At 39.0% G+C, this 16,237-nt stretch overlaps 2 protein-coding genes across 12 annotated transcripts in view; one reads left to right on the plus strand and one right to left on the minus strand.

The window, feature by feature from the left end:
* Nucleotides 1-10,301, minus strand: part of ttc36 (tetratricopeptide repeat domain 36) — a 65,400-nt gene extending 55,099 nt beyond the window's left edge. The window contains exon 1 of the mRNA XM_063492403.1: nt 10,192-10,301. The gene's annotated coding sequence lies outside the window, so the exon portion shown is untranslated. The remainder of the gene's footprint in view (nt 1-10,191) is intronic.
* A 2-nt stretch (nt 10,302-10,303) lies between these two features.
* Nucleotides 10,304-16,237, plus strand: part of nectin1b (nectin cell adhesion molecule 1b) — a 152,063-nt gene continuing 146,129 nt past the window's right edge. For 4 of the 11 annotated variants that reach the window (XR_010573926.1, XM_063492391.1, XM_063492394.1 and 1 more), the window contains exon 1: nt 10,308-11,157. Coding sequence is in view for 10 of the 11 variants with exons in the window: in XM_063492391.1 (XP_063348461.1) it covers nt 11,106-11,157 (52 nt within the window). In the remaining variant the exon portion in view is untranslated. Of the gene's footprint in view, nt 11,158-16,237 lie in introns of all 11 variants that reach the window. The other 7 variants (XM_063492390.1, XM_063492392.1, XM_063492398.1 and 4 more) reach the window with 4 other exon arrangements.

The raw sequence follows: 16,237 nt of genomic DNA on the forward strand, positions 1-16,237 counted from the left end.
CTCCTATGTCAAACACATGCCTGAAGAGAGATGCAGTGTAGCATCAGTCAGTGAAAACATCACCATTCTACTTGTTCTGCTGCAGTCCTGTGTTGATCATAGAAATTGAGTTTCTTCCGGCAAATGGCAAAATAAAAAAACAACAACAACTCTAGAATACGTTTTAAAGCCTTGTTGTGATAACTCAGTTTCGTCAGCTGGCCCTCAGTTCCTATTCTGTCCCAAAAGTGGCCCTTGAACTGAGCTACTTGACTATCACAGATACAGGATGTTATCGGGTCAAAATCCATCCGTTTCTACAGTATTTTAGTTAAATCAGCAAAATCCAAATGCAGAGGAAAACAGGCTATAATCAATTTCCACATCCTGAAGTGTTATCAGCTACAGCAGATCCAATTTTTTTTATTTCAGTTATCTTTGTATTCTCAAATGTTGCTACGTTGACTGAAAAAACCCCAAACAAACTGTTTTTTTACACAACAACTTTATAAGACAGGTTGTTACCAGGAGGTGAATGCTGATAACCCCCTGGCATGCTCAGAGGGTATTATTCAAACTCATGCAGGCAAAAGGCAGCAGAGATAGGCTCCTGAACTGTTGGGGTTTCAAACAGGAATATGAGACCAACATGACAGGATGATGTTTTTGTGATTGGGGGAGGTGGATTTATTAATCCGGGGCTGTTGACTGGGGTTTATTTTCTGTTAGATGACTTATATTCCTGCAGCATGCTTGATCTCTTTGAATCAGATTGCACCTTATCAGGAGAAACAGACTGTGCAGAGTTATCTTAAGATACTGCAGCAGGCTCAGCTCTCCATCCACGTGTTGTTCGATAGGCACATTAGCCACATCATTATTGCAGGCCCAGTGACATTACAGCTACTTTGAGGTAACTCCCTATTGCGGTGCTTGCTAAATATCTAATTGAAAACCAGATGTTTCTCTCACATAAGCATTAAACGGGATTGATCTTGAGCTGATTCCTTTCCCCCTCTGTGATAATATGAAAATAAACAAGATGCACTTTAGTACTTGAGGTATAAACAGCCTTCCTCCCCTTTCTCTTAAATAAAATGTGCTTTTCCTGATCTTTTATGAAATAAATAGATAAATGTGTTACATTTGGTGGTTTTTATTACATTTTATAAATTATAATTATATAAGTTCCATGACTTTCTGATGGTTCAGGTGTAATAAAATATATTATTTAACTCCTGTTGCCTGCAGCTAGAATTTATTCAGACAGACAGAGTAATTTTGTCCTGTGTGCACCTCCAGAATAGCACCAATGATGAGCCCTGTGTCACTGCCCACCCATTTGCTGATAGCCTACTGGTCACTCACAGACTCTCTCATTTTCTCAGAGCAGGCCTTTGAAGCACAAGACTGAAATTAAAGATCTCCAGATATAATACTTTCCTTGCAGCACTTTACTCTTTTTTTCTCCATCTTACTTAGCTCTTCAACTCCACACACTCTGCACAGTAGCATTTACAAGTATAAGTTGCAATATTTTTACATTTTTCAAAGAGCGAAATAGCACTTCACGTGTTGTATTACAAACATGTTTTAATACAGAAGTGAGTGGTTGTGTTTGGAGTAAGCACTGTTTATGTTGGCATAATGAATATCTGCTAAAATGTTTTATGCAGCACATGCTAATTTTTACAAGTATGTTGTTTGTTTTTTTTTAATTTAAAAGTTTTGGCTAGATGAGCACAAACTAACTTTTTTGCTCTCCTTGTTATATGTTGACTTTCCAACCCCTAACACAAGATAATAATCCCAAGATAATAATGGCAAAAATAAAATATATCTCCTGCATGCAGATCATTTCCTGAAAGCTAAACATAAGAGCTATTGATTGAATTTGGGTGCACATCTGATGGCTTTTGTAATTGTTAATATTGATGCCGGTGCAGAAAATTACATTGAAATCTGCAAGAACACAAGGAGTGAAATTAGTTTCTGTCTGCTGCCATGCTGTTAAAAGCATTAAAGAGTATTTATGGAGTGCAGATATTGTCTATCTTCCTTATTATGTGTATGAATTACAAGATGACAGCCTCTAAAAAGTCAGATCATGCCTTTACCTTACCTTTGCCCAACCTGATGATGTTATTATTGTAAAACGAGACAAACAAAAGAGAGAGATTAGACTGTGGCTTGATGCCATGCAGACATACGAGGAGATGCATATTAACTTAGGACTCTTCTTCTAACTTTTATTATAACCTTTAGACTTGGGACATTTTTGAATTGGACTTGAGGTGGATAGTCTAGCTTTGCTCTATCTTAAATTGATACGCTATTTATCAGTTATCATTAGAGTTTCATCTTAATTTTAATCTTTTAAGCTTTATTTGCTGTGCCTATGATTTTATTGTAGTGGATTTTGTGTATTCTGTGTTTTTGTATTCTGTAACAATGGATTTAAAAAGCACTGCACGCACAAAAAAAACATTGTTATTAATGTAAAATATCTGATTATTGAAATTCTATTCTCTCATTCCATTCATCCACTTCTCACCTCTTGGAATCATGTTTAAAGGCACTAGGCAAGTGGCATTTTTCCAAACAGCAGTCTTCATGTTTTGGACCAAAACTAACCAAAACTGAAATCTTTTCCAAAATGTAATCAAGCAGTTTTTAGTGTTTAAACATAACAAAGCAGCAAGTGAAAGTAGAACAAAGATGGAAAAAAAAAAAAAAAGCTCCCAAATGGACACAAACTGTGACTTCCTTGATTTACTCCACTGGCACCCCTCCAACCTCCTCGTGTGGATTTGTGGATTTTATCACACTTTAAAAAAGGACCATTATCTCTCAATGTCTAATATTACTGTAGCTAATGGATCGAAGCACTCAAGCCAAAAGACACTTTATGAGCAACTGACAGAATGGCATTATTAGATGCCTTGGTATGAAAATGCATTGCTTAAAATCCCATATCTGTACAACAAACACCAAATACCTTGATACTATTTGAAATGCAGAAACGACCATATAAAAAAATGAAAATAATAATCATTAAAATGCACATATAATTTTGTAGTTTTACATATAGAAACCTTGCTCGCAGCCAGTTCGTCTGTCGTAACATATGCACAAGGTGAGCGCATAGTGATAACGCATTTGCGGTTTTAAAGCTATAATATGTTGATTTTACATTAAGGTATGCTTTTGTGTCGAAGATAGATCATTTATAATTCAAGTAAAGTTCTATCACTTTTGCTCAAGAGTATGCTGCAAGGACAGCTTGAGGCTACATTTCTACGGCGTGGTGTTAAAGTTCTGAAAAACAACAAAAAGAGTAGAACATTCATTGTACACCATTCTTACCTCTGTGGTATCTGTTTCATGATCCCTACCTAATTCTAGAGCAATATGGTGACTGGCTTAAAAGATCATTTTCATACACTTCTTATACTTTGAAGTGTCAGTTTATTTAGGCTGGTATTTTTTTACATTAGTGGAAAACCAAAAGTAGTCTTTTGTGTCATTTCTCCCTGATAAATTTATGCTAATAAGCTCCTGGTAAATAAATCATGAAATATAAATAGAAGTTAATAGGCACCAACAGAAAGCATATGTCTCTCTGCAAACACTTTTAATGATGTATTCCTTTGAAATAAAATGAAATCACCCGCCTCAGGCAATAGTTGGGAATATCCTGAGCTCGATGCAGTCAGCATTCAAAATGTCCTATCTAGGTTTGTGTACATTTACTCTGCTTTAATTTACATAGTCCAGTGAAAACAATATTTCTTATAAATCCAGTTCTTTCTCTCTCATTGCCCAATTTTGTCTGTTTTTTTATAGGTTTATTAAGTCTATGCCCAAGTATGTGTATGTGGATGCTTTCAGTGAAAAGCACATGAACGGTATCCTGTCAAAGCTATAACAGCAAAGCAAACTAGCTGATATTTGTTATTTAAGAATTATGCTTTGGAGGTCCAATGCTCTGGAAACATTCACTCAACAAGGGGCCTAATTTAATGATCCCAGTATAGGTGGCACAGCAGATGATAGATGATTACGTAAACAAGTAATTTAGTTAACTTAACGCTGATTCATCAAGCATCTCGACTGGAGGATTGAGACTGTGATAGTTGCATGGTGACAGAGCAGCTGTGTCACCTTCAGGTGTCCTCCTCAGAGTCTGACAGAAAGAGATTCTCTTTCCATTATCACTTTGTAAAATTGCTGATGTAGCCTGTACTTTGACAACATTGTGAAAGTTTTTCACATCACTTTTTGACTTTGATTCCTTTGCTCTCTAGATAATGGGTCTAGAAGAGTAGTTTGTGGGTGTAACTGGTTTTAAATTGTCTTTAAATATTTCTGTGGTATACTGCGTCTAATGGAGACCATTTTCTACACGGAATTTTAAAGCACAACAGGGGCTGTTTTTTCTTTCCCAACACAGCAAATCCTTGTTGTATAGGAGCAAGAAGGATGTCAATTATATTAGGTCTTTTTATCAGACAGGACAGGCCTGGAGCATTTTCTGCAAATTTGTAAAGCACATGTGCTAAACCGCGGCTTTAAATGCTGCCACAAAGGCTGGATTCAATTCGTTCTCCACTCAGCAATCAATTCAGGGAAGTGGATATTCTTCAAAATTCAAAAAATTGAAAAGCTTTTGGCATGAAAAGGTTGTCATACAGAACCAGGGGATATCAGAATGAATGCTCGACCATTAGCAAATGAGGCAGTTTCTATTTACAATTTGAAATGATTGGATTGAAAGCAAATCATCCCTGTCTGGCGCACATGGACATCATTGACAGTAACCTGCCTTCCACAGCTTTAGATGAAACAGTTATGCTAAACCTCGCCTATTTTTAGCACTGATGAGTGAAATAAATGTGGCTTATTGCCATCAGGAAGGTGCCGTGATTATGGAACCACAAGTGATTTAGGGACGCTTGATAGCACCCTTAGTATGATAATTTAGTTTTCATGTCGGGGGAAGTCAGGTCGCTTGTGTATACGTGCAGAAAGAGCCACATTTTAACAAGGCAGACAGTCAAAGTGGAAACATCCTATCTAAGCTATAGGAGGCAGAAGTGGCTTGAAAATGAGTGTGCTGATAGATAGTTAAAACCATGTAACTTAGCAAGTGCTGCCATGCATGTGATCCATCTCATTATCCTCAGAGCAGAGATTTTATCCTGCTGCCACTGCAAAAGCGCCTTCGTGCTGAGACGTAGCTGTTGGATCCACATTCCCAAAGATAATGCAATCCACAACACTTCTACATAGTTTCATCCAGTGCTCAGAGACAGAAAAGTCAGCCGTAAATGGATTAGTATAGCTTTTAGTATTAGAATATATAGACAATAAGAAATGTTAAGGGACAAATGTGGACCGGATTCTGGTTGTTTAAAGTTAGAATCATTTAATATATATATAAATATTGTTTTAGATTAAGTAATATCTAGGATATTAGTATTAAAAATCAAGTGTTTGCTTCGGAAACCCAATTGAAAGTATAATTTCCACTCTACTTTGTGTCTGTGACAGGATACATTGTTTTGCCATTTACCATTTGCCAGCTATTCACTCATCCTAGGTGAGCGAGAGGATATGAATTTGCCTTCTTTGTTCAAGATTGATTTCTTCTTTAAGCTGGAAACGCTGGGATTTTCCTAAATGTTCCCTGAAGGGAAGAATAATCCAAAGTCTATATTTTCTGTGGACACACTGGCAAATTCACGTGCACAATTACATCAGCCTTTCTTGTCTAGTAAATGGAAGACATCGCGATTCATAAATAAAATGCTGAATACCTGCTCGGCACACACAATATGAAATGCTGTAGGCTGGTTGTTTTCTTTGGATAGTCTTTTTTTGTTTGTTTGTTTTTTGGTAAAGCTTGCCACATTTGCAACCTCATGGAAGAATACTGAGTTTAGCTTGACAAAGAAAACTCACCATATTTTTCATAGGAATGAAAACTTTGGTTGGTATTAGGAGCTATAGTTTCTATTCCTCTGAAAAATCTTGTAATGCCCCCTTTTCTCTCTATTGGGATTTTATTTGGTCCCATTTTCTTTGACCTCCATAAAACATATTAGTAAATATCTCAGCTTTAACTTCATATTTCATATCGGAAAACTTGTTTGATATTCTCTGGGCTTCTCAGCTGAGAACTAAAGTCTCCGAGGCTTTTTTTCCCAGTGATTTGGATTACATGCTTGTCATACCAGAGAATGCTTTTTCTCCTCCCACTGGTTTATATTTGAAGAACTAGATGAAGCATTGTCAATAAAAACATTATAAGATTGACCCACCTTTTCTAAAACAGATAAGACCTTGCTGTTCACTGTAAAGGAGATAAGCTGCCTCATATGTCCATTGCTGGCTTTTCTCCTCTTATGTCTTTTTTTTCATGTTGTGTTGGTGTGTGTGACATTTTTAGAGCACATGAATATAAACTTTCTATTATGGTCATGTATGAATTATATTTTAAGTAAGTTCAACTAGTGAGTTGTTCTATGTGTATTTTCTTTCTATTTGTAGCACAGATTTTTGGAAGTTGCCTTTTGTTCCGTATACACATGCATACAAATGATTTATAATCACTATGACCTGTCTATCAACACACCCTCCTGGACATCTCTGCTTAGAGAATGTCGATTTGAAGTCATTATCCCCTCAAGTATTTTATCATGCAATGCATCAATAATCTTCTTTTTTATATAATTGAACAGTATTAAATCTTGAAGGAAATCAGTTAACGGATGCCTAGCAGGTGCGTTTTTTATATCCAGATGTTAGTATGCTGTATTCAGCCTGAATACCTGCCTGTGTGGCTGCATGCGGATCCTACTTTACAATATAATGTAAGTTTTCCACATGTTAAAGCAGCACTGTAGATTTGCCTTTGTTCAGACTGCTTCTAGGCAAAAATGTCTCCATCAGATGTTTTTTTCAGGCCAGGCAAACTAACAGCTTTGGATCAAAAGACTTGTCTGCTCTCCAGGGAAGCAGACTTGGGTCGGACCCAATGCAGATTTCATGCTATTACGGACTGCAGAAAACCTGGATTCTGTTTTGCTCATCAGCACATTGCCAATGCGCTGCCATATTTTTTTGTGCTCACAATTGCAAGTTTGTGACAGCCTACATTAGGTCACGAATACGGCACATGTCTTGCTGTATAAATCAGTGTTTGCATCACTTCCTGAGGTGCCGACAGTATTTGGGATTGAAGCATTAAATAAATGCAACACACCCTGTGCATAGTGTACTGATCTGTGGCACAATGTAAGTGAATGATTTGTTTTTCAATGGTTTTAAATTTGAAATTGGGGCAAATTGAATATCATTGGGTGGTTATGAGTTAAATGAATGTTTTTACCTCAAATTTTGATCCATAACATTATGAATACAAATTTTGGGGTCTTTAAGTCATTTCTAAAAACTTTTAAATAAAGGTAAACACTGAAAAGGGATCACAAAGATACTGAGAAAAAACACATAAAAGAAACAAAACCTTAGGGACGCACCAATACTAAACACTGGTATTGACTGCTCTGACATATTGGCAACTAAGATTGAACTGACTAACATCTATGGTTGAAAACTACCACTATCAGCATCTTCTAGTGGCCACACTGGCTGTTGGTATTAGCCCAAAATTCACAGAATGCACACTCCTATAAAGGACCAACTACCTACATTGTTTACATGCAAGTTTTAAGAACTATTGGCCATTTATATACTCTTGTGAAATTTAAATCTGAAACTTTTATTGGAAAGTCCAGCTGAAATAATCACTGCCTCTCAATATATGTCCAATTTTAAAATTCTGTGATAGTGTCAATTATTTTGTCTCTGTAGTCAAAAATCATTTATTTGACACCGGTGCTATGACTGGAGAAACTTTTTCCTTGTTACCTTTGTTGGACCTACTCAGTACTTTAGCCATCGCTACTTTTTCTGATCCATCTCCATACATAAATTATTATGCAGGGCAGTTCCTAAGTCTCGACAGCAGCTCAAACCTCGCCTTGAGCTCTGACACAAGCAGTAGTTCAGAATAAGCGTATCAAATTTCATCAGCTTGCCTGTAAATCAATCACCTCGGCCGCTCGATGAAGGGGGCATCGGAGTTAATGCACCAAAGGCAAGGGGCAAATCTGGAGGTTTTTTTGTTGCTTTTTTTAAACTGTTATCTCTTGTAGGAAGTTTGGCCAAGCGTGGAAGCTTTCTGACAGCTGAGTTTCGACTCACACAGTTACAAACGCTCAAGCTGGCAAGTTTAGCCACCTGCAGTAATGAAATGCCTTGCTCAAGGGCAAAGTTAAGGTAGTTGGCCTTGAAGGGAAGGATTTTATGTTCCCTTCCTGAGATCCAGATTTTCCAGGTCTATCAGATTTAGACTAATTCCTACAGTAAACCTCCAGGCTTCTGCTGCTGCTCTGACCTTTCAAGGTATATGAAGTTAAATGATTAGCTTCCCAATGGTAAAATGTAATGTTAAATTGACATTGTTAATTCATATTGCATGTTTTATTCATAACCCTGGAAAATACTCCTGCTATCTCGTGTGATACCCATGAATTTCCACCTTCAGTATGTGCCTCATCAATAGTCAGCGAAACATTTTAGCTGCAAACTACACAGTACATTCTGATGGCATGATTACATTTTGTAAAAACCATTACCACAGGAAATGTGTGCAGAATTTTTAGCAGCAAGTCTTTTGTTTTTCTTTCTATTTGACGAAACAGAATGTCAACTTTTTAGTTTATCTGCATGCTCCCTGTGGAAATGCCCTGTCTTACTCTTATTACATTTAACAGAACTGTAGGCATGTATATAAACTGCACACTGTACACCTAGAGAGAATAGTTTTGGTTGTTTGTAGTTTTCCATTTTATACAGAATGAATTATATCGCCACCACTCTGACCCTAATAAGCAGTTGGCTCGGTATTCTTTTTGTCATGCCAGACAATTTCTCTTGCTGTTCTGCAGATTATTCTGTGGAGCTGATCTTAGATCATGATCAAAGACAGGATTTGGACCACATGCAAACCAGCACCCTTCAAACAACACAGTCGAATCTGCAATTCTAACCATGTTACTCCTGATCTGTTGTAATTATCTAAAGACCTTCTGTCCACAAGAGGGAAGTGTTATCACATTCATCCCCAAAATCATTTACAGCCAGTACCTTCCTCTTTGGTTGCTCCTGAGAGTAGGATGAGAAAGTATGGAACACGGAAGGGAAAAGGTTTACTGAGTGTGGTTAGTCAGCTCTCACAGTTACTTCATGATATAAACTAGCTCTCTACCCCCACCCCACCAGACACACACAGAGTCATGGTGAGTCATTTTTTGCAGTAAAATCAGATTCCTCCAGTGTCACTTCCTCTGTTTTTAATTTAGGAGCCATTACCTCACTAGCAGTGTATGCATGGATAACTTTGGATCATAATTCAGCTTTCACTGCCCCAGCTTATTTTTTAAAATTGTGGTTCACTTGAGGTCTGGGGTTTCTGTAGGTGTCACTGAGGAGATTCATGGGTATTCCCCGCTTGTAAAAATAATATACGTTCTCAATTATTTAATTAATTTGAAGTTGAAAGTGTAATAATTGACGGGTAAGTCTTATTGGGCTTTGCCTTATGAGATGAGCCTCAAAATATGTGCTTCACCTTTGGCCACTGGAAATAAATCAAATTTGATTTTGATACTGGATTTTTTCAGTCTGCTAGACCACGCAAAACAGACAATAACAAAGACATAAATAGGATTCATTTGGCTGTTAATTTCACTGGCTGAATTCTCTGGCTCCCTCAATACTATGAGCTAAGAAATAGTTTTAATATGTAGGCCATGTATTCACTGAAAGTTTTTGTTTTGATTCTCATTTCTCTTTTCCTGTCAGACGCCTCGCCAAGTGTCAATAGTTTCAGTGGCTCCGTGGGCCCTAAGGGGATTCCAATATATGAGTAGTGCGTGCACTGGATTATTCCACTTCTGTATAGTTATACGGGTTGTGCCATTGTTTTCCCACATCCCCACTCAGTCTTTTCGACAGATCTATCCTCCAGCAGTTGTATTTTTTACCCCTCTGCGAACATTTTTAACGCCTGCTCCAATCGTGCTATATATGAGACCACATGGCATGCAAAAAAAGTTAAGAGCACCCCGAGTAGGGGCTACTTGCCTGCTGCAGTTTGCCAGGCGATGCTTTTTGCAGGACAATCCAAGCTCCTCCCTTGCACAACGTCATCCGATCCCGATCTCTCTCCCAAAGCGTCAGCGATAGTCAGCAACATACTGTGGTGGCAGATCAGCGGGGCGGTACGCGCAGCAGGATAAAGCCACACTGTATTTCATCCAAAAAAGAACCAGAAAAGGGGGCGCATCCCACCATTTCTGGAGTTGCAACAACTTCGCCGGCCTGGTGTGCTGATTTCTGAAAGCTGGCCGTGGCTGCACACCGGGAGAACCGGGACATACGGAACTAAAACAGGGACCGTTCCCACTAATCTGCAAGGTGTTGTGCTAGTTTTGGAAAGGAAGTGGAAAGAGAAACAACATTGCCTCGGAGGAACTCTTAAGTGTTGGAAACTTCCCAGTAGAGCATCGATCGAGGACCTCCCGCCCACTTTACCTCAGTTCCACAATACTGGAGGGGGGGGGAGAGAGAGAGTTCAGCAGGCGATGCGGTGGATGGAGCAACAAAGGCTATATGGTTAAACTGGAAGAGCTTCTTTGATAAGAACCCAGCGCTCCTTTCTGTTCTTGCCTGCTATTTTGTAAAGCACTTCTACGCCTAAACAGCAAATCTACAGCTGCTTGGATCTCGCTTTGGGGACCAAGCCAGGTTCTCCTTAGTGCAAACTCTCTCTGGCAGACAGGGAATCGCCGCAGACGAGAAATTGATGCTTTGGCACGGAGAAGCGCACCACCAATCCTCTAGTTTTGCGAAAGTCTCCTACTGCTGTGTAAGGGAGGTAGACTAGTTTGGACCGAAGTGGGATTTCCAGAAGTTACATGCGGGGTCTGTGTTGTGTCGAGTGAGCACTATCCATCTACTCTCAGGTTATCAGACCAGATCCGGATAGTTGAGGTGCCATGGCGGTGTATGTGGGGATATGGGCGCTCCTGTTGGCGCTGAACATTCAAGGTAAGCCGTAGAAATAGACTTCAGCAGTGAATCGTCTGCCTTATTTTATCATTAGCTCCCTGCTTTCTCTGTGTGTGTGTGTGTGTGAGAGAGAGAGAGAGAGAGAGAGAGACGCATGATGTTCCCGTAATGACAGACTTGATTAGACAAATGCACGAATGTGTGGATTGATAAGACTGCATGGCTTATGTTTTGCAACAAAATGTGCGACATGAGTGAGGGACAAAAATGGAAAGTGGTGTCTGCCTTTGAATCCAAAACGGCTGCAGAATACTTATTTAGTTGCCAAAAAATGAACTTACCCCGGCAGCAGGCAGATGGCGATAAATGCGAGCCATGTAGGCCAGCAGCCCTTTAAGTTTTTCCAATATTTCATTGTAATGGCAACTCAGAGACACAGAGTGCACTGGAATGATAATTGAAACATATTATCCTCTGCGCCTGCCTGTTAGTTGATTTATTAAAATAGTAAATAATTAGTACTTACAATAATTAAATATAATTAGGATAGATTTTAATTCCCACATTTTAATCTCCGAATGACACATTGGGGCCTTTGTTTTGTAGTTTCCTTGTCGAATAATCATATTTTCAGAAGAATGACTCATGGTGACGTTTAACTCTCTGTCACACTGAAACCAATTCTTCTGGGAGTTTGTGTTTTGGAGTGGGTGGTGGTGCTGAGCGAATTAGTAAGTGAATAAGTGGAGCAATACTCTGACATTGATCACCCTGGCATTAAAGCTTCCCCAAAGTGGGGCTGATCATTAAGCAAATACCTAATAACTGTATTTGACTCATTTTTAAGGTGTGTCATTATTAACAACCTTTTAGTTGGAACACATATTTGTGCATGTGTGTTCATGTTTTTGGTTAGTTATGCAGAGAGGGCTTTAAGGCCTAGCTGAAGGTTTACCAAACTGTTTACTTCCTAGACTGATAAACTCTGTAAGGCGCCCCCAATTTAAGTAAACAATGGAAGAAGGTCAAGTGTGGTCTAAAAAGGTCACACCAGAGTTTCGATGGGCACTAATACCCTCATTCTTCAGGTTGTACGTGTTTACTCGATGTAATATGTTGGAACTCTTACTTTGGTGATCCCCTTTGAGCCTAATAGCTCTTAATAAGTCTTTACTAGAGAAATATTCTGGCACATCCTGTTTTCTTCAACTCCTTTGAGCTTGAGAACAACCAAGATGTTGACCTTGTTCGCAGTGAGGCTCCGTGTGGCTCCATGCATTTAAGACTGATTGAATACTTTGATCAAAAGCCCTGTCTGATTTATATTGAGATGATCCCTTTGCTTGTGGAGAAGATCAGGATTAACTGGTTCCCTTGGGATTCATGGTAGAAATCTTTTGAAGCTGTTCAATGGAGGGAGTGGAAAAAATGTCTCGAAAAGTGCACCTAAAGCGTCCTGGAAATGTCTTATTTGAGCAAAGCAAGAAAGGTTTTCTAAGCGTAATTAGAAATATATGAAAATGCTTTGCTCTTATCTCTTCTTTTTTTTGTTGCTGTAATTTATTTAAAACCAAAGTGAATACATTATTAATGTGTTTCGACATCTTCATGAAGAGAACAGCTTTGAACGTTCGTGTTTCAGCATCTGTTTGGACCCATTTCTTTTGACACGCAAAAACAAAGATTTGCTCCTTCACCCTGAGGTTAAAGGGCGTTGCCATAAATGCCCTCTAGCTTTGATGGTCTAATTGATATACAACATGTTCCAGACTCTTTCCTCATTACTAAAGCACAAACAAGTGGGAAAGGCCCTAACAAATGCAAGTCACAGCAACCCCTGTTGCAGTTATCCACGAGGGAAAACCATTTGTGCTTGGTAATAACCATTTGTGGAAAACCCAGCAGTGCCAAATTCATAAACACAGAAATATTCTGAGACGCTCGCCAAATAGATTATCAAATAAAAGGAACATTGAGAATAATGGATCTGCGCACAATAACAGCAGCTCTGTTCCTGTGTTCGTATATTAGCACTCAGTCTCTCCTGTATTCCAGACTGATATTTAATTGAGTGTGAATGCAGTTAGCAACCAGGTGGTTGTTTATGGCTTGGCTCCATTCTTTTGGCCCCGGTGCAGTAGGAACCCATATAGATATCACTCTGAGTGGTGGGATAAGGGGATTTCCGAGCTCTAATTCCTCATCTTAGTTGGATTTAACGTTTGGGAAATGAACTATGAATGGTGGACGAGTGTCAAGTTTGAATGTACTATTATTCAGGATTGGAAATTATGTGGCTGTGAATTATAATCTTTGTAATAACTTGGCAGCATGAAAGCTAAAATCATTCTGCTGCAGACCCCTGTTGTTCAGCTCTTTTCTCCGTGTTTGTCTACAGTGATCAGTCATAAGCTACTCTTGTGATGGCACTACACAGCTGCATCGTCTTGTGTCCGTGACCTTTAACTGTGCTTATTTGTTGATTTGATTCTCACATAATGTCCCATGAGACATGTGAATAAGTCTCAATGTTGCCCTTTTTTTTTCTTGATATACGGCTTTCTTGTTTCATCCATCGCAGATTAGTCGAGCAGCTAACTACCTGATTTCTATGTGCAAGCTCGTCATCAAAGCCTGACACACAAGACTTCATTTTGACTTGTGACGAACGGCCATGTGCTGTGCTGCTGCAGCAGCTTGTATTTGACTCATTTGAAGTACACTGGAAATCTACTTTTGTTTGGAAATGTCATGCACTTCAGTTGGACTGATTGATTGATTGATTGGGGAGTCAGGGGGTCGAGGGAACATTTCAGGCAAATTCATAAATGGATCTGAAGTCTTTGCTTGATGTTGAGTGTTGAAACAGCCATGTGGATAATTCCTTTTTTATGACATGGGAGGTAGGTATACAGGCTAGCCTGTGGAACATTGTAATTAGCATTTTAGCTTTTAACAAAGTTAAAATGCTCTTTTGAAGAAAACTGTAATTGCCGCTCCATGACATTTTGCATTTCATTTGGATGACAGTTGTGATATAATGAAATGGAGAGTGTCACTATGGGATTGTTGGGCCTTGATGGTTTCGGTGTAAATGCAAATTGCTTTGATCCTCGCTCCTTTGGGGAGTCTCCCGTTGGTCCCCGCTGAGGTGATGGATGGGTGAGAGCACTCTGAGTCCTGGGAGAGTAGCTTGAGGGGAGCTGACAGGAGATTAAGCTTTGCTTTTGCCAGAAGAACTAATGGAGGCACTTGGCCACTCAAACTTCATCTCACTGTGTTTAGCTCATTGGGGTTGTGCTGTCATCTCCTTAGCAAATCCTTCTCAAATCACTGCGTGAAATGTCCCTGTAAAGGGTAGATTCTTTTTGTGTGTCTGCTGTCATTATGGAAATTGAATGGCCCTTCATTAATTTCAGGAGGTACTCTCAAACAAGTGATATTTCTTTGTTTTTTCAAAGTATTGCTCTATACACCTCTGCCGAGGACAAGAGGCACATTTTCTCTTTTCTTTGTTAGTTCATGATGCACATTTCCAGCCCCTGTGGTCTTCACATAGAGTCTGCGTGTCACAAAATTGATGAATAAAACATGACGATAAGCACTGAACCTAAATAATGGAAAGGTTATGGCAAAATGGAGTGTTCCTTGCATGCGGATGGCTGCACAAATACTATTAATGACTGAACAAATGTTAAATTAAGTTCATCTTTCCAATTGTTTGGAGTTACCAGTGTACATATAGGATTGTAGTTATGTTTCAGGGCCCTAAGTTAGGACCTTACAGTCTTTTGCATGTTTCTCTGATAAAGAAATAGTTTGGAGCTGCGCTCCAGTCACTGAATGAAGCTATTTTAGGAGACAGAGAAGTTTATTCAAATATCACAAGCAGCGTTTGTCCCAGACAACAGCAGTTTAAAGTTACCAGATAGCCTGTTTTGTAAGAACATGCAGTTCAGTATCATATACAATGTTTTATTTGGTCTTTATTTTGGTGTATAGTGTCTGTCAGGTGTCCTCTCTGCATCCTTTGCTGTCTTAACACCAGACAGTCACCATATAGAAACAGGATGGAAAACACATTTATCAGCAAGCTGCAGCTGCAATTTTATGCTTTAAATCATTGAAATTCTTCTCTGTTTCAAGTCGGATCGCAGTATCAGCAAAGTGAAGGAAAGGGAAATCAATAAAAGGGATCAAATCTAGCCCTCAGCTTTTCTGATTTGGCATTAATCTGTTCAGTCGTTTTCTTTCTATTTAGCCGAACCTTGTCAAGGGATTAAATGGTTAAACTCTAGTTCTGATCTTGAGAATGAGAATGAGAATTGACGAATTATACTTGTTCCATATTTTCTTTACTCTTTGTCAGATTGCTGTTCCAGCATCTTAGGATAGGCTTATTATGGTTGCTGACTTGATGTAAATCTTCACAGACGAAAAAGTAAATAATCTCACATGCTGGAAGCATTCTGACAGTCTGTGCTGTTTTCATGAGACACCGTCTTGGCTTGCCAATAGCTTGTAGAGTTTCTCTGAACCGTTTTTTTCCCTTTAGTGCTCCGTTACTATAGTTACTACCTGTAATCTGTCATTTTTGTTAAAAGCAAATTGTATTTATTTCTCTACAGGATCTGCATCCATTTCTGTTTTTCAAAATTGTTGTGAAGGGAGTGCAGCCTTTTAATGGGTCTTTTTTGTTTTTTTTGCTTTTTGCTTTCTTGTATTTTCTGCTTCATTGGTTTTAAAGAAGATGCCATATGGAAGTACCATTCATTGCTCATTGTAACTGGGTTTACAACTAGAGCATTTAGTCATGGGCTGATCAGGGATTGAGAGTGTGGATAATTCCTGGTCTTTTCACTAAGGCCGTATACTTGTAAATAAAGCAGATCTGATCAGCACAGCTCCCAGCCCCCCCGGCGTGACTGCCTGAAAAAGTCAATTTACAACAGGCAGCTGGGCTGATGGTGTGCCTCCATTAGGGTGCAGAGTACTACTGGAAACCAGTCAGTGAACAACCTGCTGAGTTTGAAAAAAAAAAGGGGAAAACTGATGCTTAGAGGTTCCCAAATTTACACATGATTAGTGTGCTACAGGTGGACGCACAGACAGTGTCACA

The sequence above is a fragment of the Pelmatolapia mariae genome, linkage group LG14, assembly GCF_036321145.2.
Source record: "Pelmatolapia mariae isolate MD_Pm_ZW linkage group LG14, Pm_UMD_F_2, whole genome shotgun sequence".
In the NCBI taxonomy this organism is placed as follows: Eukaryota; Metazoa; Chordata; class Actinopteri; order Cichliformes; family Cichlidae; genus Pelmatolapia; species Pelmatolapia mariae.